Source organism: Capra hircus, chromosome 28 (genome assembly GCF_001704415.2).
Source record: "Capra hircus breed San Clemente chromosome 28, ASM170441v1, whole genome shotgun sequence".
NCBI lineage: Eukaryota > Metazoa > Chordata > Mammalia > Artiodactyla > Bovidae > Capra > Capra hircus.
Window position 1 is genome coordinate 30574451 of NC_030835.1, and position 23039 is coordinate 30597489.

Genomic DNA, 23039 nt, shown 5'->3' on the forward strand with positions numbered 1-23039 from the left:
AAGTGAACATAATGATATCACAAAGAGGTGTAACTAGGTACAGGACTCCCTCTTCCTCAGCTGAAATCAGGTCATCTGGCTGGAAAAAAATTTGGTTTGGGTTTTCATGTGTGGTGGCAAGATTGTCCTTGTTTTACGAAGATGTGCTTCTATTATCAGAATAGGACCTGGATCCTCTTCTCAACAGAGGACTGCTTGGAGTGGATGGCTTCTTTTCCTATACTGAGTCTCTGTTGGGTAGCGTAGGACAGTGAGGGAACAAAAATACTGTTCCTGGGACAGTTAGAGCTAAGCAGGCGACCAGGGCAGCATTTAGTGGGTCAGGTCCCGAGGGAATAGGGCAGTGTTTCTCAGAGTCTGGACCTTGGACCCCCTGCATCTCAGCGCCCCTGCTGCAGGCCGCAGAATCTGGGTCTGTCACTGCCAGGGAGAACACATCTTTAACAAACTCCCCAGTGATCGTGAGCATTTTAAAATTTCTGAACCAAGGCAGCAAGGAGGCTTGAAATGGAATTCTCAGAAAGGCTTCCCAAGTACTATGTAAAGCGTCCAGGCAAACAAAAGACTGTCTACAGTGGCAGTTTCTCTAATGGTTGGCTCCTGTTTTGCTCATTGTGCGGGCTTCAGCAGTGAACAGTGGCGGCATGCCTCCAGCCCTTCTGGAGCTGCGAAGAGCCAGTAAACAGTAGAGAAAGAAATAAAATTCCATATTATAGTGAGTGCTGGGAGGGAAAAATGCAAGGTGTTGAAAGAGAAATTGGAGGCCCCTGTTTGGATAAAGGTAATCAGAACTGGTTTAAGATTTGATGGGAATTTGACTGTGAAGGAATTACACCTGAAGTAGGCCTGGAAGTAGGGGCAGGGAGCAAATAGAAAGAAGGGTGGCGTGTGTGTGTGTGTGTGTGTGTGTGTGTGTGTGTGTGTGAGTGTGAGTGTGTGTGTGGGGGGAGGGAGCATACACAGAAAACCTGGAAGCTCAGGGAACAAGAGTGCTCAGTAGAATGGAGATGTTCAGGGGCCCCATTGTGACCTCAATTTTGAGCAGATTTCCAGTTTGATCTTGCTATAGACAGTCTATGTCGAGTTCTTGGATAGATAAAGGGATGGGCGAGGGTCACTAAGCCTCTTCATGGAAGTTAAAAGTAAGCTATCCGTTTTCTGCAACTGGTGAGTTGTAGACAAAGGCATCCGAAAATAGTGTTTCACCATCCAGCCTGTGTGGGTGTTCCCCATTCCAACCCAACTAAAGTGAGACCCGGTAATTGTAGAGGAAAGAAAATGAGTAGAGTATTTTCTAAAACAAGTCACATATTTTCCATTGTGTGAAAGAGAAAAATTAGCTTGTAGAAAACCACACCTAGGCTTCACGCTCATCTCTCTGCTTTCTTTGGTGACCAAATGGGAGAACTGGGAAGCAGAGGTAGTCATCGTTCTTCAGAGGATCCATCAGCCTTTGTTCAGTTTTCCTGGAGATCCTAGTGACCCATTCAGCAAGACTTTGGATGTAAACCTGGAAAACCCCTGGCAGGCAAGCCTTGAGGGATGGGCTGGGGACAGCCTGACAGAGAAGCTCCAGAGCACGAGAAGGACCAGATGGAGGTCACACTCAGCCTGGCGGAGTTGACTGCCTGTCATTCTCCTCTAGGGCTAAAGCCTGTTCCTGCATAAAAGGTCACCGAGTCAGGCTGAACTGGAGAAACAGTGGCTCACTCACTCTGTCCCCAGGCCTGGCCTGTGGTTCTCCCCCTCATCGCCATAACTGCGACAGTAGTAACTGGCGTCATTGCTTTACTTGTCCGTTTGTGTATTAGCCGTGTCTGTAGACTGGGGCCCCATGAGGAAGGGATTGGCATCTGTCTCAGGCTCTGGAGCCCAGCGCAGCTCTTTGTGCATTGAGTGCTGCCAGAGCCTGGGAGCTGCGAGCGCGCTGGTGCAGCTGCGGGTGGTGTGGCCCTCGCGTACGCAGTGGGAGCTTCTCAGAGGCAGCTCTGCGGGGCTCAGCCCTGATGGGACTGCGTGTCTCCTTCTTGCCCCTGGAGAGACCCGTGTGTGACGGCGGCATGGATCGCTCCCGGGGGAGGCCGCTCCTGTCTGGTTCCTCTGGTCATCGGGGGCTGTTCCATGCAGGGCGTCCACGTCCCCACACTCTTCCTGTGCCGAGAAACAGGAACAGTAGCAGGCAGTCCCCAGGTCAGGGGTCAGTGCGGGGTAGGGACGGGGCAAAGCTGATGGCCGTTGGCATGCAGCTTCTTCCAGTCTGCCCCCTGGTCCTCAATTCCAGCAGTTCACGCTTTCCCTTCTCCTTGGCTGTCTTCTTGTCCCACGAGACCTTCATCTTCTCTCTCCTGTTTCATTGGGCACTCTCTTCTTCCCTGTCCCATTAAACTTCCTCCTATCTGATGTCTGAGAGAGGAACAAACCAGCTGTGCAAATAGACCTTCTTTGATGCTTGGCATCTCTGTTGAGCTTCAGTACTAGTGAGGGAGACAGAGGGCAGGGAAGATGGCTGGGAGCCCCCCATGACTACTTCCAGCTGTAACTGGGTCTCAGCGTTACACACTCTCTGGGCGACCGGAGAGGCCTCTGAATGTGACCTGACAAACCCCTCTGCAGTGAGATTCTTCACTCTTTGTGTTGTGTGAACACTTGGTTTAGTTCCACAAACACCATCCAAGCACACATGCTGCCAGCTTCCATGCATCAGCCTCAGTACATGAGCATCAGTGTTTTCTGTCCTGGAAAGTTGGAAGGGAACTTACAAGTCACCTGGTCTCAAGTACTTCCTGGGCAGGATCGCAGAGTGAGGCCTGGGAGGTGGAGTGATGGGTCAGGATGCAGAGCTTCGGTTGGGGTCTGGCCCCCTGCGCCTAGTGCTCTGTCCAGCGGCCTCTGGGGTTTGGAGACGCACATAGTAGCCACCGTGTCCAGGGCTTGAGTGTTTGCCGTGTGCTGTGCCTTCCTCATCTCATTCTTGAAGCAGCTGCCTTTGTTGCTGTCATCACTGCCTCTCGTTATGCACGAGGAAAGTGAGGCTTAGAATAGCCAAGGTTCTTGTCCAAAGTCAGCCGCGCAGTATGTAGCAGACACAGCTCCTGGTTCTGTGTGAAGGCCGTGCCCTCATCTGCTTTGTAGAATCTGTAAGAGCACATAGAGTTGACGAGAGGCGGCTGGTCCCACATCCTCCTGCTAAACGTAGAGAAGGACTGATTTTGTTTTCTTAAAACTGTGGTAAAATAGACAACGTAAAATGTCACAATTTAGCCATTTTGAACCATACAATTCAGTGGCATTAAGCACTCTGGTGTTTTTGGGCAGACATCACCACCATCTGGCTCCAGAACGTGACTTATCTTCCCAACCTTCCACTCCATGCCCATTGAACACAAACCTCCTTTTCTTCCCCACCAGCCCCATGGCAACCACCGTTCTACTTTCTGTCTCTCTGGATTTTACTGCCTAGAATGTGTGTCCTTTTTGACTGGCTTATTTCACTCAGTATAATGTCCTCAAGGTTCATCATGTTGTAGCGTGTGTCAAAACTTTCTTCCTCTTTAAGGCTAAATAATATTTCATTGTATGTATTGTATATATCACATTTCATTTATCAGTTCATCTGCTGGTGAGCACCTTGGGTTGTTTCCAGCTTGTATTAATCTGCTAAAACTCTATTAGGGCTACAATTAAAAAAAGAGATGCCGCAGACTCAGGGCCAAAACATTTGTCACAGTTCTGGAGGTGGGAAGTCCAAGGCGAATGTGTCAGCAAAATTGGTTTCTCCTGAAGCCTCCTCCATGGCTTGCAGACAGCTGCCTTCTCGCTGTGTCCTCACATGGCCTTTGTCTGTGACTGTGCATCCCTGGGTCTCTCTCTACATATATTGTTCTGAGGGCACCGGTCAGCCTCACCCTTATGACCTTACTTTACCTTCAGTTCAGTTCAGTTGCTCAGTCGTGTCCGACTCTTAGCAACTGCATGAATCACAGACGGCAGGCCTCCCTGTTTCCATCACCAACTCCCAGAGTTCACTTAGACTCACGTCCGTCGAGTCGGTGATGCCATCCAGCCACCTCATCCTCTGTCGTCCCTTTCTCCTCCTGCCCACAACCCCTCCCAGCATCAGAGTCGTTTCCAATGAGTCAACTCTTCGCATGAGGTGGCCAAAGTAGTGGACTTTAAGCTTTAGCATCATTCCTTCCAAAGAAATCCCAGGACTGATCTCCTTCAGAATGGACTGGTTGGATCTCCTTGCAGTCCATGGGACTCTCAAGAATCTTCTCCAACACCACAGTCCCAAAGCATCAATTTTTCGGCGCTCAGCCTTCTTCACAGTCCAACTCTCACATCCATACATGACCACTGGAAAAACCATAGCCTTGACTAGATGGACCTTAGTTGGCAAAGTAATGTCTCTGCTTTTGAATATGCTGTCTAGGTTGGTCATAACTTTTCTTCCAAGGAGTAAGTGTCTTTTAATTTCATGGTTGCAGTCACCATCTGCAGTGATTTTGGAGCCCCCAAATTTTCCCTTGATTGCCTCTTAAAGGCCTCATCTCCAAATGTAGTTACATTGGAGGTTAGGGCTTCAGTATATGAATTTGGGGCAGACAGTTCAGTCTATAATACACTTCTTTGTTATTGTGAATAATGTTGCCATGAACGTGGATGTACCCATATCTGTTAAGAGTCACTGCTCTCAGTATTTTGGGGGTTTATCAGCAGTGGGCTGACTGGCTCATACAGCAATTCTGCTTGTAGAATGACCCGTGTTTAGGGATACCTGTTGTGGAGCCTCTGTTCTGCGTGCCGTTGCAGCTGCGCCATCTCGCGCTAGGGGGCAGTAGTCGTGTAGTGCTAGTGGTGTTCGTCGCTCAGTCGTGTCCGAGTCTTTGCGACTCCATGGACTGTGGCCCGCCAGGCTCCTCTGTCCATGGGATTCTCCAGGCACAATACTGGAGTGGATTGCCATTCCTTTCTCTCAGAGGATCTTCCTGACCCAGGGACTGAACCTGGATCTCCTGCATTGCAGGCAGATTCTTCACCATCTAAGCTACAGGGAAGGTAAGATTTCTTAATTTTCAGAGTAGTTTTGCTCCTTATAAGAGGCCACTCCAGTTTTTAAGGTCCTTCAGTAGAAAGCTAGCCTGGGATCATGCGTTTTTGCGTCCCAAATGCTTGGTTAATAAAACTTTCCAGAAACCTGGTACCCTTGCTCCTTCTGTGCCTCCTATCAATAACCTTGGGCCCTTGCTTCCACATGTAACTCCTGGGAAAACATCCCAGCGAGGAAGAAGAAGCTGTAAAAAATGGGCTGGTATCAGACAGATGCTTCATCTGAGCTGTGGGCCCCTGGCCATCAGCCCCTGAGCATGGGGGTGGTTTGTACCAGCTCTTACTCCATCTCTGAGCTGAGCAGAGGAGAGGTCCTGAGCCTGTTTGAAAGAGGTTCTGCCACTTTCAAACTGGCCAAAAGACTAGGTATTTAAGATATTCCTCAATGAGAAGCTTTTGAAAAAGCATTTATTTCTTTGGCTGCGCTGGATCTTAGTTGCTGCATAAGGGATCTTCCATCTGCTTTGTGGTAGGTTGAGATCTTTAGTTGTGGCATGCGGGATCTAGCTCCCAGACCAGGTATTGAACCTGGGCCCCCTGCATTGGGAATGAGGAGTCTTAGCCGCTGGACCACCAGGAAAGTCCCTCAGGGAGCAGCTTTTTAAAACACAGTGGGGGGTTCATATTTACTCACATCAACAGAAGGATGAGAGTATGTGTGCGGAAAGGGGTTGGGATGTGAGGAGGTGTGGGGGTTGGCATTTATGTGGGGTAAGGAATCAGGCTGTCTAGGGACAAGGGCTGAGAACAGGATGTGTGAGTGGGAGTTGAGGATGAGGGTGTATGTAGGGGTATATATAAAGTAGGTGTTGGTGTGGGGGGATGGGGATAAAGGGACTGGGGGGGAGGGATGGGCGTGTGTGTGGGTGGAGGTGGGATATTTAGTTGTAAGCTACGTTTGGAGTAGAGTGTGAAGGTAGAGACTTGGGCATGAGAGTGTGGAGGAGGGGGGTGAAGGCGTGTATAGGGTTGGGAGCCGGAGTAAGTGTATAATAGAGTGCGAGGGTATATGTAGGAAGTGGCAGTGGATTATGAGGGTGTGTGGGGACCAAGCTATATGGAGGAGGTAGGAGCATGTGTGTATGTGTGTGTGTGTGTGTGTGTGTGTATGTGTTGGGTCATAATGGGGGGGAACCCGTGGCTCTACTCCAGGTAGCGCCCCCTGCTCCCCACCGACCTCTGCTGGGAACTTGGTGGGCGGAAGACCCTGGTGGGTGGAGGAGCTCTGAGGCAGTTGCAGGGAAGAGGGCCCAGCCAGGGACTCGGCGTGACTCACTTTCACCTGCTGGGGGACCGAGCTTGCCCAGCATCTGCATCATGGGAGGGTACGTGCGTCAGTCTGTATGACTTTGCTCTTATTAGGAAACACGGGAGGAATTTAAAATGAGAAGTGAAGCCGGGGATGGGGGAGGTTGGCTGGGAGTTACAAACGGTGAATCGCTTCACCCTCAGCGGCGGTCTCAGACTAAGGGACCAAGGTCATCTTCTCCCTCCATCCGTGCCCTCTGTTCTGACAGCAGGCGGCTGTAGCCACTCCATGTGAGAAAAGTAACTTGAGAAGTACACTCGCACACACAGACCCCCCCTCCAGACTCAGGCACACAGCCCACGTGCAGATGCAGAAAAGGGAGCCCCGAAGCACCTCCCAGCTGCCAGGCGGCCTCTGCAGCAGTAACTCTTTGTGCACTGCGGGCTGCTGCGGCTTTGCAGGGGAGGGATGCTGGCTTTTATGAATGGTAGCCAGGGAGGGGCTAATGTCATCCGCTCCTGATGTCAGCACGGTGAATGAAACACTTGGAAAGCGTAAAGGCTCAGGCACCCGGGAAGCAGATACCTTCTCAGATTGGCCCTCTGGGTGCAGCGTCTCTTGTTGACGAAATCACCGGTCCCATGTGTCACAGATAATCAATATACGTTAGATTTATATAAAAGAGCAACTGAGACTGCATGTGGAGTAACGCGCCTCTGCTTCTGGCACAGCCAGTTCTGCCCGAGACCCCTTTCTGGCCAGGTGCTCGGGAAGGAAGCTGCAGACCCAGCATTGCGTTAGCATCTAACTGAGCCAGCCCGATGTTCTGCTTCTGCTGGCAGAATTCCTTGCTGAAGCTCCAAGCCGTGGAAACTGATCTGTGCTCTGCCTTTTTGACACACCAGGAAGAAGCTGCGCAGGTGCACGGAGTCAAGGACCCAGCCCCAGTGTCCACCCAGAGTGTACCTGCCGAAGGGGCAGGGGCCGCAGGTAAGAGGCTGGGCTCGGGGTCCTCATCTGTGCTCCCAGAATAGTTTCACCCCTTGCTGCTTCCCCTGAACCCGGCTCCTGTGGGAAACAGTGCCTGGTGCACTGGGGAGCTGGAAGGGAGCAGGGGGAGTTAAGACGTGCTGGAATCTAGATCTTTCTTCTCTCGCTGGGGACCAGAGTCCCCAGAGATGGTGTCAGGTGAAAAGGCACCCATCATAAGTGGTCTTCATTTTCCTATTTGGAGTCCTGTGATACACACGTGGTTTGTTTATATTACTGGATTTAGATCATCTGGGCTGTGTTGAGAGTCTCAATATTTTTGAGGGGTTAGGGGAGTTTTAACATTGCTTGTTAGGTGATCCATCAACCCTGGGAAGGTGGAAGTGAATGATGTGGCTTCTTCTAATCCTATAGTATCTTGTTCTGTCTCATTTTTTTTTTAAGCATTAATTTTTGTTTTGAAAAGTCTCAAACTTGGGTCTCATTTGTCTGTTAGTTTCTCTGGTTTTAATCTCGCAGAGAGTAGGTTGGCTAGCAAGCAGAAGGTGAACAGATGCTTCCAGGAAGACTTCAGTGTGAAAGAAATAGTAAATTTACATGAGTAGAAAGGAGAGCACAGCATATCTTTTATAACACCAGTGGGTCAGAGGTTTGCAGACTGGTTTCTGCTTGGATGGTAGAAATAGGTTTAGGTGAGCTTGCTTCATGAAATATCCTTTAGGAATGGAAGGAAAAAATTTACAAAGGTAATGTATTTCAATACCATTAGCAATAGTGCATTGAATACCTTACTGTTTAAATCAGACCCACGTGGTCTAAGTAGGCAAAACAGTCATCTTCTGTTTAAATATGTATTAGTGGCTAATAATAGCGAGTAGTAGTAGCCACTATTATTGTCGAAGACTTTCAATGCTCAGGCACTGTTGTAAACTTCATAGTTATTAATTTAAACCCTTAAACCTGTGAAATAATACTATTCATAGTAAAGACACTGAGGCCTTGTGTGACCCTACTTGTAAGTGATAAATTATTTCCCTATGTATGTAGGTGGCCAGTTGGTTGTCTTGTTATGTGGTGAGCTCCTCGGCTCTGTTAGCCATTGTGTTTGGATGAGATGCAAGTAAAGTTGGTCAAGAGCCAGTGCCAAGCCAATTAGGGATTTGAGTCAAATGACTAGACAATGCCCTTCTTTTTCCACCAACCCCCTATTCCACTCTCTGTAAACAAGCAACATAGAAACATAGAAGTCCCAAGCCAAATACAAGTTAATTTTTGAATTATCTGATGTTCACAAGTATCTGATAAGGACTGTTCAATATAATATTTGTTGCATGTTGGATATGTGTATGTGTATTTGTGTATATATATATATATAATATATATTTTATCATGACTTTTGTGTGTAAATGTATCTTATTTTTTCCAAAGGTTGGTAGTAGTTTTATATGTTCTCACTCTTGATGGAGAGGATTTTGAACCAACTTATTAATACATTCTTTATTAAATAGAGATGTGTACCCTGGTGGCTCAGTCAGTAAAGAATCTACCTGCAATGCAGGAGACCTGGGTTCGATCCCTAGGTCAGGAAGATCCCCTGGAATAAGAAATGGCAACCCACCCCAGTATTTTTGCCTGGAAAATCCCGTGGACAGAGGATTATAGTGGCAGGCTATAGTCCATGGGGCCCCATGAGTCAGAAATGACTTCATGACTAAACTGCAACCACCACATTTATGTGGGGATCGCCCATATAAAGGAGCCATCAGCATATTCTGGCTTAGCTGTCAAATGATAGGAACGGGCAGAAGCTTCCTTACAGAGGAGCCTTGTGGGCTGGACGTTGGGTTTTCTAAAATGTAGGTGAATCTGAGATATTCCAGTCTTTCCGAGAGAGTTTATGAAACAGAAAAGTTTCCACTCTGTGTGTTAGGGGGTGTGTGTGTGTGTGTGTGTGTGTGTGTGTGTGTGTGCGCGCACGCGCGCACACACACACACACACACACACACACACACACACACACACACACACACACACACACACACACACACACACACACACACACACACACACACACACACACACTGGGCAGGGACAACTCCTGCAAGTTTGCAAAGGTAAAACCCATCTTGATGTTTTTTGGCCTTTGCAGAGCTTATGAATAAGGAGTCTCGTTTAGCTAAATCAACTGCATGGGAATCGATGCAGGGAAAGTGAAGTCCCAGCCACTGTATTGGACCTTGGCACATGCTTCTTTTTCATTTTACTTTTTTAAAAATCCCTTTGAAACAATCTAGAAATCACTTACTAGATGTTTTCAGGGAAGTAAGGAGTCTGTCTCTTCATGTGGTAAGAATGTTGCCAAAGTGATGAGCATTTGAAAGAAGCTTTCACAGTTCAATTTATGGGGTGGTTTGGTCTCACTGGCTTCCAAGACACACTCTTATAGGAAGGCTATACACATTCCAGTCCACGTGTCACTCGGAAGGGAGAAATCTATGTTCATGCTAGATCAGCATTTCTTCACTCTGGGCCTATGACTGGGTTTCTGGAGTGATCTCTGAACTCCTGGAAACTGTAGTTGTACGCATGCCTAAAGCCCCGATGATAGTGTTATAGCATAGATGAGCACAGACGCCATAAGTCTATCAAAGATTATGGTAGCTTAAAATAATATTTTTCTCTTAAAGTCTAGAATCTAGCCCTGGGCCTTAGATGTCTGCAAATATTGGATTAGTAATAGTTAATGTTACTATTTGGTATAACAAGGACAAAATCCAGCAAGTGATTTTTATAGAAATATCTGGATGTAATAGGCAACTAATTAACCTTTCAAAGCAAACAGTCACAAATATAAATTGTTGTGATTTATATTGGTTTCAGTCTTACTTGAAATTTAAGGCATGACTTAAGTTGTTTATTTATTTTCAACATGAAAGTTAAATTTATTTATTTAGTCTTTTGGCCACACCATGTGGCTTGTGGGATCTTATTTCCCCGACCAGGGGTTGCTTGGGCCCTCAGCAGTGAGAGCGTGGAGTCCTAATCCATGGACCTCCAGACAATTCCCTAAAGTTGTTTAACATTTATGGAGGGCATCTGAAATGATAGTCTGAGCAAAATTTTGTATCCTTTATGTCTTTGATCTTAAATGAAAATATTGAGTTTTAACTTGAATGTACAGAATTCAAAGATTCATCTCATCTAGCAAAATATCTGAGATGTTCCCTGTTCTAGAAATGCAATTACAAACTGCACTTGCTGTAAGAGCAGATTTTATGACACCCTGAGGGGCACTGTGTTCTAGAGAGTGTTAGTGAACCTTCCCTCACATCACAGTTACCAGGAAGCTTTTATACTTGGGTTTCTCAGTCTTCATCTCTAGACACTCAAGGGTTCGAAGTCCTAGAGTCTTTATATTTCATTAACGTTTTCAAGTACTAGAAGCCACTATTTAAGTGGATAGTATCTTAAATTATGAGAGTGAAAAGGTCAGGTTCTCTTAGGTTCTCTTTGACTTAGTTTCATCCACAGGTAGAAGCTTACAGACCACATGGATTTGCAGGGTCTGTGAGCAGTTGGCTCAGTGTGTTTACTTCAGGAGGAGAAAGGTGCTCAAGCTGGAGCTCGAGATGGGCAGGATGGGGACAGATCTGAGGGAGGTAACGACGTTTAGAAAAAAGTGATAGAATGGTTGCCAGTTTCAGGGCAGTGCCAGGGCTGTGCTTGAGGGTCACCGACTGCCCCGGTTTTAGCACTAAAAGTCCCTCTGCTGGGGGACCCTCAGTTCCGGGAAGTCCAGGACAGTTGGTCACCCTTTCTGTGCACTGCAGACCGCATAATGTGAGATGGGAAGCCACATGGTACTAAGGCCCCAGATCCCTCTAACTGAATCAATAGCCTCTTACAGTTGAAGCAGACGTTTCCACCGGACATTGAAAAGCTCCTGTTCTGGTGCTGTTGATTGGAAAATGGAATGAGGATTGTCTTTTCAGCTTTTCATCATTTTCAACATGTGTAGAACTATTTGACATTGTTCCACATGACTAAGTATAGTAATGCCTGTTCTGTTTGAGCACAGGTGATGGAGTTTTTAGTATAAGCTATCACTGGAGACTTATTACTAGAAATAATAGGTCCAGGGACTTCCCTGGTGTTCTAGTGGTTAAGCTTCCATGCTTTCACTGCAAGAGACACAGGTTTGATCCCTGCTTGAGGAACTAAGATCTTGCATGCCTGGCCAAAAAGAAATTCGAAAGCAATGCATAATTAATTATTTTATTCTAAAATCTTGATTTTCAAGTTGAAATTTTCATTTGGCTAAGAGCCTTGTTGCTAACGTTGATTGTCAGACAATGTTCACGTCATATATCTAGGTGCTGCTTCTGCTGCTGTGTGCTCAGTTGTAGCCAACTGTTTGTGACCCCATAGACTGTAGCCTGCCAGGCTCCTTTGTCCATAGAATTTTCCAGGCAAGAATACTGGAGTTGGTTGACATTTCCTACTCCAGGGGGTCTTCCCGGCACAAAGACTGAACCTGCATCTCTGGTGTCTCCTGCATTGGCAGGCAGATTCTTGACCACTGCGCCACCGGGGAAACCTATATCTGGGTACCGTCTGTAATTATTCCCAAAAGAATCCTGCATAGTCTGCAGGTTTCTTCCTAATTGTTGGAGTTGAAATGGGGCAGAGTCAAAGAGAACCTGACTTTCTCTGTCATATTTCAAGACACTGTCTATTTAACCAGACTTTCTCACTTGGCAGGGCTTATTAAATGTACAGTTGTCTGGGCTGTCCACCGTGATACAAAATTAAAGTGTAGAGATGAGGCCTGAAAATCTCCATGTTTGCATGTTCTGATGTTCAGGGAGATTCGGGAACACTTTGTGGAACTCAGTATTCCTGCAAGGGCGCCATGCAAGTTGTTATTGCTGCAGGTGCAGTTTATAATTGGATTTCAGGAACAGGGAGCACCTCAGGTCTCCCACGAGGTGGGCCTGATTATCCATATAATGTTCCATCCTATCTGGCAGCAGCCCTCAGAAATAGTCTTTGAAAGTCAGTATGAGGGACTCTTCAAGACCTCAACCTCAGAAGTGCCCAGAACTCCTAATATCTCTTAGAAACTTCATACACTGAGTTTGTGTTTGTGGGAGTATTATTTCTAAATCCTTCTTGAACCTTTTTATGTTGTTTAGTATGTAGCACTGATGTGCTCTAACTAGAAAATGGCAATCACCGTAGAGAGTAGTACTTCATCTTCTTGTTCTAAGCTGGGTCCTTTAAAACAGTGGTCTTCTCCCCCCTCCCACACTCTGACCCCCTGCCTTCAGGACATTCAGCAACATCTGGAGATATTGTTTAGGTGTCATAGCTGGAGTGTGAGTGCCAGTGGCATCTAGTGGGTAGAGTCCAGAGGTCCTGCTGAACATCCTTCAATGTATAAGACAAGCCATGACCCCAGCACTGCCCCAACAAATTGTTATCTGGTCCAAAATGTCAAGAGTGCCAGGGTTTAGAAACTCTGCTTTGAAGGTCTTTAAATGAATAATATCAACCTCAGCTAACAATGACCTCTTCTTGTGCACCAGGCATTGTTTCATGAATTTTCTTACTTTATCGCCACAACCACCCTAGGAGGCATTATTATCCCCAGATGAAAGATGAGGAAATGAACTTGGAGACTGGATGTAACTCGTAGACGGTCCCACAGTAGTGAGTGGTGGCGGGTGCTGGGAGGAAAGGGAAGGAGTAGGGAAATTTCCCCAATCAGACTCCACGGTCTGAGTGTTTCACATGCTGTTTCCTTTGCCATCCTAAATATAAAGCCCACATAGTTCTAATATTCTTGAACTTGAAATTGAGCCCAAAGGCAGCCTAGGTACACGCTGTATAACTAATATGCTTTAAAGTCATTTTTAAAGTACATCCCTGACTATTTTGCTAGAATAAAAACATCTAGATTTGTACTTGATTAACCACTGCAGGCCCTCTGTTCCTGTAGGCATTTCAGCTCCTCTGATCTTAACCATCTCTGGACCCCCTTGCCTTTCTCATGTGTCTTTACCTCACCCACATAGTGTTTTCCAGATTAAGTGAAATAGTAGAATTTTATTTGTACATATGGGCACAGGTACTATACTTTTGCCAAATGATACTATCGGGGGAAATTGGGCAAAGTGTACAAGGGATACGTCTACAGTTTCTCACAACTACCCATGAAACTATGATGACCTAGATAAAAAAAGAATTAATACCTAAAAACATGGGCAGGGGGAGAGTTTCATCAACTATTCAAAAAATAATTATGGTTGTTGGATTGCTTTCTGTGCTCTTCCTAGAAATATGTACGTTGTTTTCTTGGCCTTTTTATCATATCTTATAGTCTATAAAAGCTCCAAAAATCCCATTTTCTGTCAAACTAATAGTTTACTGCTGATTATCTGTTAAGTGTAGATGGGTTAGTTTTCTTCACTGGCCCACAATGAGGGTCATCTGCCCTTATTGACCTTCCTCCTGGTTGGTGAGCTTCTTCTGCAGTTGCTTTGCATTTTACTCTTTGAAAAATACTAACATCATCTGCAAACTCAGACTCACAACTCTATTTTTGCTTCTATGTTGTTTTTGAAATATGAAGAAAGATTAATTCAGGATCCATTAGCAAGGATTAGTACTGACATGTCTCTCATAAAGATACTAATTCAACCCTGTTCTTTGGGGCCTATTAGTAAGTGAATTTTTTTATCCATTACAAAACATTTAGCCCAGTCATCATTTGGTTTTGTTTTTAAATAACGTTTGGTATGAACACCATGCCGTAGACTTCTTGAAAGCCCAAATGAATTATATTCATTGGTTCTGTCTTGCTCAGAAACATAGCTCTTTGTAGAGCTTGATATGGTTCTTGGGTAATCTTGGACAGGTTATTTGACCTCGGTGCCTCAGTTTCCTTTTCTTTGAAAAGGGAAAAAGGATAGTATCTACCTCTTAGGATTGTTGTGAGGATGGCGTAGCATAATGCATATCAGGTTTTTAGCATCTCATCCGGGGTAAATGCTCAATAAATGTCAGGGATCATTATTTAAAAAGCTGGCCATTCAGAGCTTGTATCGCCTTTTCTCCAGTTGATAATGCTTGCATTTGTCTTTAAATGTCTACTTTATTATAATTGCTGATGACTTGCAAGGTGTGGCAGTGATGTTTAGCACTGTTTATTCCCTAGGTCCTCTCTCGAGTCCTGTATTTGATTGACATGGTACTAGTTCTCTTAAGCAAAAGGTATTTATGACAGCATTAATCCGTCATAAATACCTTTTGCTTAAGGGAATCAAGAGCTGATGGTTGAAAAATTACCTCTTATTAAAGTTGAAACTACATTCATTACCATAAAATCTATCCTGCGCTACACCTATGACATAACTTGGCTAGAAAAGATCTTTACTGTTAATAAATTTTCTCTGATGCTTTTATCACCATCTTCATAGTCTCTGAAACAGGGAGTTTCACAATAATCCTTGTTTTCCAAATAGAGCATTTTTTAAAATGATCTCAAAACTCATAGATGACAATATAATTATCTGATAGCCATTTCTATAACTGCCTTATAAATAAAAATCCCACAGCCTGAACCATCTGGTAATTATTTAAAAAAATTTTAAGTTCAATTTTATTTATTTTTTTACAGTTATTTCCATTTTATTTTATTTTTAAAAAATTTTTATTTTTACTTTATTTTACTTTACAATACTGTATTGGTTTTGTTCAATTTTAAAGTCAGGCCAAGAACTGTAGTGGATTATGTTATTGTCCCATTTATCCTCACTATACTGTTTATAGAGATTCTGAGTTTTGAAGAGGCTCATCTGGCCAAGGACATAATAGCTGTGAACAAGTGGCATCTCAGACCAAGCTTAGGACTCCGACTGCAGAGCCTAGACTTTTAATCTGTGCACTTATACATGTGTTAGGTTTTTAAGTAATAGATCTTATTTTTAAGAGGTTTTAGGTTTATACAAAATTGAGCATACAGTACAGAGAGTTGTCATATGCCCCCTTTCCCCTGCACATCATTTCTCATATGTTATAGTCATTTTAAAAGCCTCCTTCCTGCTCATTCATTCTTTCATGCTTATGAAGAATAGTCTGGAAGAGATCAGACAGTTTGCCTAGATGCTCAGTGTCTGACAGTGCTCTGAACAACCCCCAGGCCCGAGGTGGACAACCTCCTCTGTCTCTTCCAGTTCCCTAGAATCATACTTCTCTGTGTCTCTGTGGAGGAACTGCAGCCACAACTTTTTTGGCTTAATTTTTCATGACATTGAATGAGCCTGTGAAGATACAGTCTGCTTTGAAGGCTGGAATCTCTTGCTGCAGTCTTCCTGTTTGCCTTGCATATAATTTCCTTTTGCTTTCAAAGCACATTGGCTCATTAATTAAAACCTTCTTCTGAAAATGGGTCTTGCTACCTTAACAGCAGATTTTTATCAGCTGTCCCACTGAGATGTTCAGTTGTGCAGGAATCAGCTAGAACATGCAGAAAGCTGTTTAGGCTGAGAAATGATCAGCATTCCAGCACCCAGCTTTCCCCATGTACCAGGAGGATGCTTCTGAATCTTGGACACTCACAGGTGTTACTTGCTCTTTGTCCTCCCCACTCCTCTGCCCCTCACAGCTTAGCTGAGCACTTGGCTCCACTTTGTGACACGTGGAAGGGAAAAGATGTTTTCAGAGATCAGACCCTGTTCATCAGCCATTTCCCTTGATTATTTCCTAGTGGTTCTTTGACAGTATGCATATAGGTGACGAAGTTAAATCTTGAATAATGAGAAGAAAGTGAAAACATTCATCGAGTCCCTTGGTTAGACTTGTCTAGAAGGTCATTTCTTCTTTTCTCCCCAAATTGTGTATTTGGTTTGGTGCTGTATAGACGGAGAAGGCAATGGCACCCCACTCCAGTACTCTTGCCTGGAAAATCCATGGATGGAGGAGCCTGGTGGGCTGCAGTCCATGGGGTTGCGAAGAGTCGGACACGACTGAGCGACTTCACTTTCACTTTTCACTTTCATGCATTGGAGAAGGAAGTGGCAACCCACTCCAGTGTTTTGCCTGGAGAATCCCAGGGATGGGGGAGCCTGATGGGCTGCCGTCTATGGGGTCGCACTGAGTTGGACATGACTGAAGCGACTTAGCAGTAGCAGCAGCAGCTGTATAGAAGCTGCTTCCAAAAATATGAATGATCCCTGCCCCAGGTGTTCTCCAGAACAATGCAAAGTATGGAATTCTTCTGTTTCTCAACATGACAGAAATCCAGCAGTCTGACCTTGTCCTCGGTGGGTCCTGCTAACTCTATCCCACAGCACAGTTCTGAGTTTGGGCAGAAGTCACTAACATCCAAAGGCCTCAGGCTGCCTCAGGTTAGAAGTTTACTTCCACTGCAGAATAGATTCAACCTTGTCACCCTGCCTCGCCTGCCTTCTCACCCACCCCAGCAGCATGGTGTCTATGTGCCATGTATGCTAAGTCGTGTCCAAGTCTTTGCAACCCTGTGGATGGACTATAGCCCACAGGCTCCTCTGCCCATGCGATTTCCCAGACGAGAATACTAGCGTCGTTGTCGTTTCCTTTTCCGGAGATAGTGTCTTTGGTTTTCTTCTTTTTCTTGCTCCACGACTTTCTGGCTGCTCCTTTTTCTCAGGTACTACCTTACCGCTTTGTCTTCCTGTGTCTCCATTCAGTCTAGTTGGGGTACTTTCCTTTGCTAAGCCAGTTACCATGTGCAATGAAAGCATATTTAAGACATTTATTGAAATTCATCTAGACATTTAAATTTGTTGGATATTACTCTAATACTGAAAATTTGGGTGAGTTCAAACTGTTTATACCTCCCAAGATGATACCGTAAACAACATATTAGCAGAACGACACTGTAATTTTCCTTTGCTTGGGCCTTTGTTGATACTACCTTTTTTAAACTGGAGGTCATTTAGTCCTCATTGTTTACCATTTAAACAGTGAAAATACTTAAAAAGAGCTATAAAAGTGTCTTATCAGGGTGCATGTAAGTTATAGGATTTCTAAAATAATTGATAACAGTATATCCTGAAGATTTATGTACTTCAGCGTTTTGTGTACTTGGCAAAAAGTGTTGCATATGTTAGATATAATAGCAGTCACTCAAGAAAACAATATTCCAGAATTGTCTTTCCATAATTCTCTAGGGAACAGGAGTGATAGTATTAAATTTATCTTAAGAACTACTAAAAAACCTAAAATGTGGGTTACTATTTACTGATGGAAAATTTTTTAAATTAATTTTTATTGGAGTATTTTTGATTTACAGTGTCATGTTAGTTTCTGTTGTATAGCAAAGTGAGCCAGTTATACATAAACATATATCCACTCTTTCTTAGATTCTTTTCCCATATAGGTCATTAGAGAGTGTTGTGTAGAGTTCTCTGTGCTATACAGTAGGTTCTCATTAGTTATCTATGGGCTTCCCAGGTAGCTATGGGCTAGTGGTAAAGTGCCGGTACAGGAGACCTGGGTTCGATCCCTGGATCAGAAAGATCCCCTGGAGGAGGACATGGCAACCCACTCCAGTATTCTTGCCTGGAGGATCCCATGGACAGAGGAGCCTGGCAGACTACAGTCCATAGGGTCACAAAGAGTCAGACGTGATTGAAGTGACTAAGCACATTTTATATATAGTAATATATATGTGTTCATCCCAATCTCACAATTTATCCCTCCTCCTTTTCCCCCTTAGTTTTGTTTTCTACATCTTGTGAGACTGTTTTGTTTTATAAATAAGTTCATTTGTATCAATCTTTTAGATTTATGTAAGCAATATCATATGATAACTATCATATGATAGTTATGTCTTTCTGAGAGTGTGACACTCTCTAGGTCCATCCATGTTGCTGCAAATGGCATTGCTTCCATCTTTTTACGGCTGAGTAATAGTCCATTGTATACATGTACTACACCTTCCTATCCATTCCTCTGCTGATGGACCTTTAGGTTGCTTTCATCTCCTGGCTATTACAAACAGTGTTGCAATGAACATGCTTCTTTTCAGCTTTAACTGATGGAAATTTAACTAGGAAGTTGCAACCAAAAATGCAGAAGCAAGGAATAAGTTTAGATCTGAGCTGAGGCTTCTTGATCAATGTAATTTTCTGGTTTTCAGGAAGGATTTTGGAATTTCTCATTGCTCACCTGATGCAGTGCCCAAATCTACTGGTGGTTCATTGGAATTCAAGTCAGTAATTGGCTCCTTCAAAATAAAAATGATGCTCATTACCCCGCCCCCTACTCCAGAAGCACGGTGTAAATGGTGAAGTGCATACTGAGGTCAGACCCAGTTAGAATATGTCTCCTGAGCTCCTCCCTATGCGTGTATAGGGCCTGCTGGGCACCTCCCCCTGGATGATCAAAAGTGCCTCCTAACTCAGCGCATCCAGAACCAAACTCATTTCCCCTCTGGCTCCCCTTTTCAATTTCCTAACTAGGTCAAAGATACCATTGTAAATTCCAACAACAACTGTCATTTATGAGTTCTGTGTCATTGATGAATTATTATGCCCCCTTCCCTAGGCACTATACAAAGCACTTGAGGTTCCTTATGTTTTTAAAAATCCTTCTAACAGTTTGTGAGGTAGATACTGATGTCATTTTCACTTGAAAAAGATGGGGAAGCTGATATTGAGAAAGATTGAATAATGTATCCCAAGTCACACATCTGCCGAAGAATCAACTTGATCTAGGTGTTTCTGAAACTGTAGACAATGTTTTTAGCCTTGATGGCGAACTGCCCCTTGAGATCTGCAGGGTGCTTGCCATGGAGCCCAGCCTTGCTTTCACCATGACGAATTCCTCACCCCTGTAGCTCCCTGATGTTTCCGGTGACTGTCTACTGAAGCTGGCACATAAAATCCTGCTAGGAGTGCCAACCTTGTGCCATTTGGTAGCTTATCAGCTTCATTCACCCAGAATGTGTCTTCATCTGTCCTTACTTTTAGCCAACCATCCTCACCTTAGAGACACTGCTTCCGTCCCAGTGGTCTCTGAGCAGACAAGCTCATCTGTTTCCCTAGGCTTACTTCTTGGGATGACTTCAAGCTGTCAGTGTCTTTAGCCATTTAAATTCAACACACTCTATAACTGAATCCATTATGTATCCATCAGATGCTTTGAGTTTGTTTCTTGGTTGTGTTTTGGTGGCCCTTTTCGTGACGAGGCTGCCAAGAACTCTGATGCTTGAGCTTCATTAGAATCGTGTACATGTTTCTGCCTTATTTAGGTTTTAATACCATTGAAGGCTGATGTTTGGCATTCTGCGATGCATCTCAGTGCTGCATATCGGCCCACTAGGATGGGCAGACCCAGAAGCACAAATTAACAAATCCACAAGCCTAGGTCTAATTGGTGGCTCAGATCTCGGCAGTCCGTCTCAAGTGGGCACAGACAGAGATTTATTTAAATCTTAAATCACTTTATTTATTTACTTTATAATTAAAGTTTTTATTGAAGTATAGTTGATTTACATTTGAATCACTTAAGAATTCACATTGGAAAAATATATTTTAAAAATCTGATTCATGTGACAGCTGTAAATAGCATCTGTTCCTGCCTGGGGTTGCAGCCAGCTCGGAAATGGGCTCTGGTCTTCACCCCCGAGGGTAATGGCTTGTCTCCGTTGTGGCCCCTACTGCGCAGTGAGCAGGCTGCCAGGAATTCTCTCTGGCCTGCAGGGTCGGAGACGTGGAGTCTTCTGCCTCAGGCATTGGTCAGACCCCCTGACCCCGACTGGAGTCATACCACCTTCCTCCCTGAATGTAAAACGAAGATCACATTGCTGCCAGCCTCCTGTGGTTATTTTGAAGATTAAATCCTTGCAGAAACTCTAACTGGAAGTTTGAGGACATAGTGAGTCACTGCATAACAAATAGATATGATGATTATTCTTATTTACACATAAGAAGTGGCAGGAGGTACAATATGTCGAGGGTGTGCTGGCTCTCATTTCCCACAGTAACCCTGTATGGACTCTTTGTGGAGCTGGTGCTCAGTAAGAGAGGACCATATTCAAATTCCTTATTTTGATAATTGTTAAAAAATGATGGTTCTCAGGGTTACCGCATTTAGCAGTTTCTTTGCCTCATGTCAATGTTTTGCCAAATATGCTATACAGAGGATGCATGGGTGAACAGTGTTTTAATAGGAATTTATTTTAATGTGTATTAGTTGAAGAAATGTAACTATCACATCAAATTCACGATTTCTTGGCCCTCATTGCCTAAGATGAAGCTGAAATTTTAAAACATTTATAGATTATAATTAAGATTATATATAATATATAATCATATATATAATGAGGAGAGGGATAAATTAGGAATTTAGGAGTAACATATACATAATACTACATATAAAATAGATAAACATCAAGGACCTACTGTATAGCACGGGGAATTGTACTCAATATTTCATAATAAACTCTATGGGAAAGAATGTGAAAAAGAATAATTGAATCACTGCTATACACCTGAAACTAACATAACCTTGTAAATCAACTATCTTTCAGTAAAAAAGAAATTAAGATTATATGTATAACATAGACATATATCACACATGAATACATACATATATATTAGAAATAGGTTTATGTGGATATGGCAAAAATTTTGTAGGGGGTACAGTTTTTTTTCATTTCATCCTCACTTAGTCTTGAGAGGCACCCACCATTATTCTCCCCATTTTACAGACGAAGAAACTGAGGTTTCAAAATGTTCACTTTTTTCTGAAGTGCCTCTGAACAGGTGGAGGGCCTGGGATTCCAACTCACAATCTTTTTTCTCTCTTGTTCTGTCTGTGGGGGTTGTTTCTTGCTTCCCTTCTCAGGTATCCTTTTTTTCTCCAAATTTTTATATTAACTTTTATTGGTTTTTACTTCCTATACAATTAACATGTATTCATTACAGAAATTTTAGAACACTCAAGGAAAAAAAAATTATTGAGCTAATGCGCATAATGTGAGATTATGTGCATTTTAAGTGTCAGTGATACGCTATTGTTAACTATAGGTGTGATGTCGTACAGAGGATCTCCTCTGACTTTTCTGTCACAGCCCTGTCAGATGATCTAAACAAGGGTGTGGAGAGAAATCAGGGAACACCCTGGAGCCCCAGAAGAAAGTATGAGCACCCCACATCCTGGTTCCCAGACCCTCCCTCTGAACTGTACTGCATCACAGCATGGACCTTGGCGCGCTGCCCCTTGCTTTGAAAGTGCGTTCCTGGGGTCCCAGCAGAAGCCACTCAAGTTTAATATTGCCGTAAGCTTCTCCCTGTTGGGGAGCCAGGTCTGCAAGTGGAGGCCTGGGCTGTGTTCCCAGGATGGCAGCAATGTTGGTTGGCACTAAGGCTACCCTGGCTTCTTCTGAGCAAGGAGCTCAATGACTCTGTCTCCAATAGGCTTGTGCCCACCGGTTCAATTAAGCCACTTCTCAACTTAGATCCTGAGACAGAGAGCTCAGGTGCTACCCGATCACCAGTTTCTGACTGTTGCTTTCCAGCTGGACACGTTGGGATCTTCCGGGCCCACCACCTCCTTCAGTGGTGATCTGCGGGGAAGAGAGGTTGTGATGTTAATGGCACAAAAAATGCCACAAAAACCAGATGCCGCTTACATGGAGAGTTACAGTTACAATTGCCGCACAGCTCAAAACAAGCCCTTCACAGCGGCCTGTGGTTCTCTGAAGTCACGTCTTAGGCCTCTGTGAGTTTCAGAGGCTGAGCTCTTTGTTCACCCCCACGTTAGTCATATGCCTAGGACCTCAAGTGCCCCCATTCATTATAAAGCACCGCTGAGAGGCTCCTGGCCTCTTAGTTTTTACCCTGGCCTCGCAGCTGAGCTGAAGGCCAAAGATCCTTTCCATTTCAGCAAAAAATATGCTGGTCCCAGGTGCTTGATAAAGATCTTTCTCTTCCTCATCGTTAATACCAAATGATACTACCCAGAAATAGGTGCCATGAATAAAATGAATTTCTTCTTGGGGTCTAATGGTTTAAGAAGAGGATTTGGTGAGGCACTCAGACACTCCTTGGTGGATGCTGAAGGTCATTGTAGTATATGCTGTCATTCATATTACTCCTTAGGGCTCCCTCCAAATGGCAGTGTTTTCTGGCTAAATTACTCTTAGCAAGGGTGTCGCCTGTGGTGAGTTGTGTTAGTCACACTGCCGTGGGCCTGACTTTGGCATTCTCCGACTCCAGCTTTTCCCCAGCCCTCACCCTGTCCATTTCTGACCAGCCTCAGGCGCTGACAAAAGTGCGGTTGGCAAGCCCCAGAGGCCGGATAGGAGGCATTGTCCACCCTCCCAGCCTACAGCCAAACAGGGCAGAAGCTGCCTGCAAACAGACAAGCACTTAACCCAACCTTTGTTGCACAAAGCAAATTGCATTTCAAGCTCTAGAGAACATGAGCCATTCATTCTAAAGCTGGCTATGATTGGTCCAATACTAAATTGTGATAAATGTTTGTTTTGGAAAAGTGAATTGTCAGTATTTTCAGATTCACTTATTCACCCAGAAAGGCTGTGTTTTTCCTCTTTCTTTAGGAAAGTCAGAATAGGAGAAAGCCTCGGGTTGTTCTAACCTGTTTTCTGGGCAAAACTGAGAAGGCTCTGACATCTTT

At 44.3% G+C, this 23039-nt stretch overlaps 1 protein-coding gene across 6 annotated transcripts in view; it reads left to right on the forward strand.

The window, feature by feature from the left end:
• FAM13C (family with sequence similarity 13 member C) overlaps positions 1 to 23039 on the forward strand; it is a 144458-nt gene that overhangs the window by 92534 nt on the left and 28885 nt on the right. For all 6 annotated transcript variants that reach the window (XM_018042465.1, XM_005699047.3, XM_005699046.3 and 3 more), the window contains one exon: positions 7264 to 7348. In XM_018042465.1, coding sequence (XP_017897954.1) covers positions 7264 to 7348 — 85 coding nt within the window. The remainder of the gene's footprint in view (positions 1 to 7263; positions 7349 to 23039) is intronic.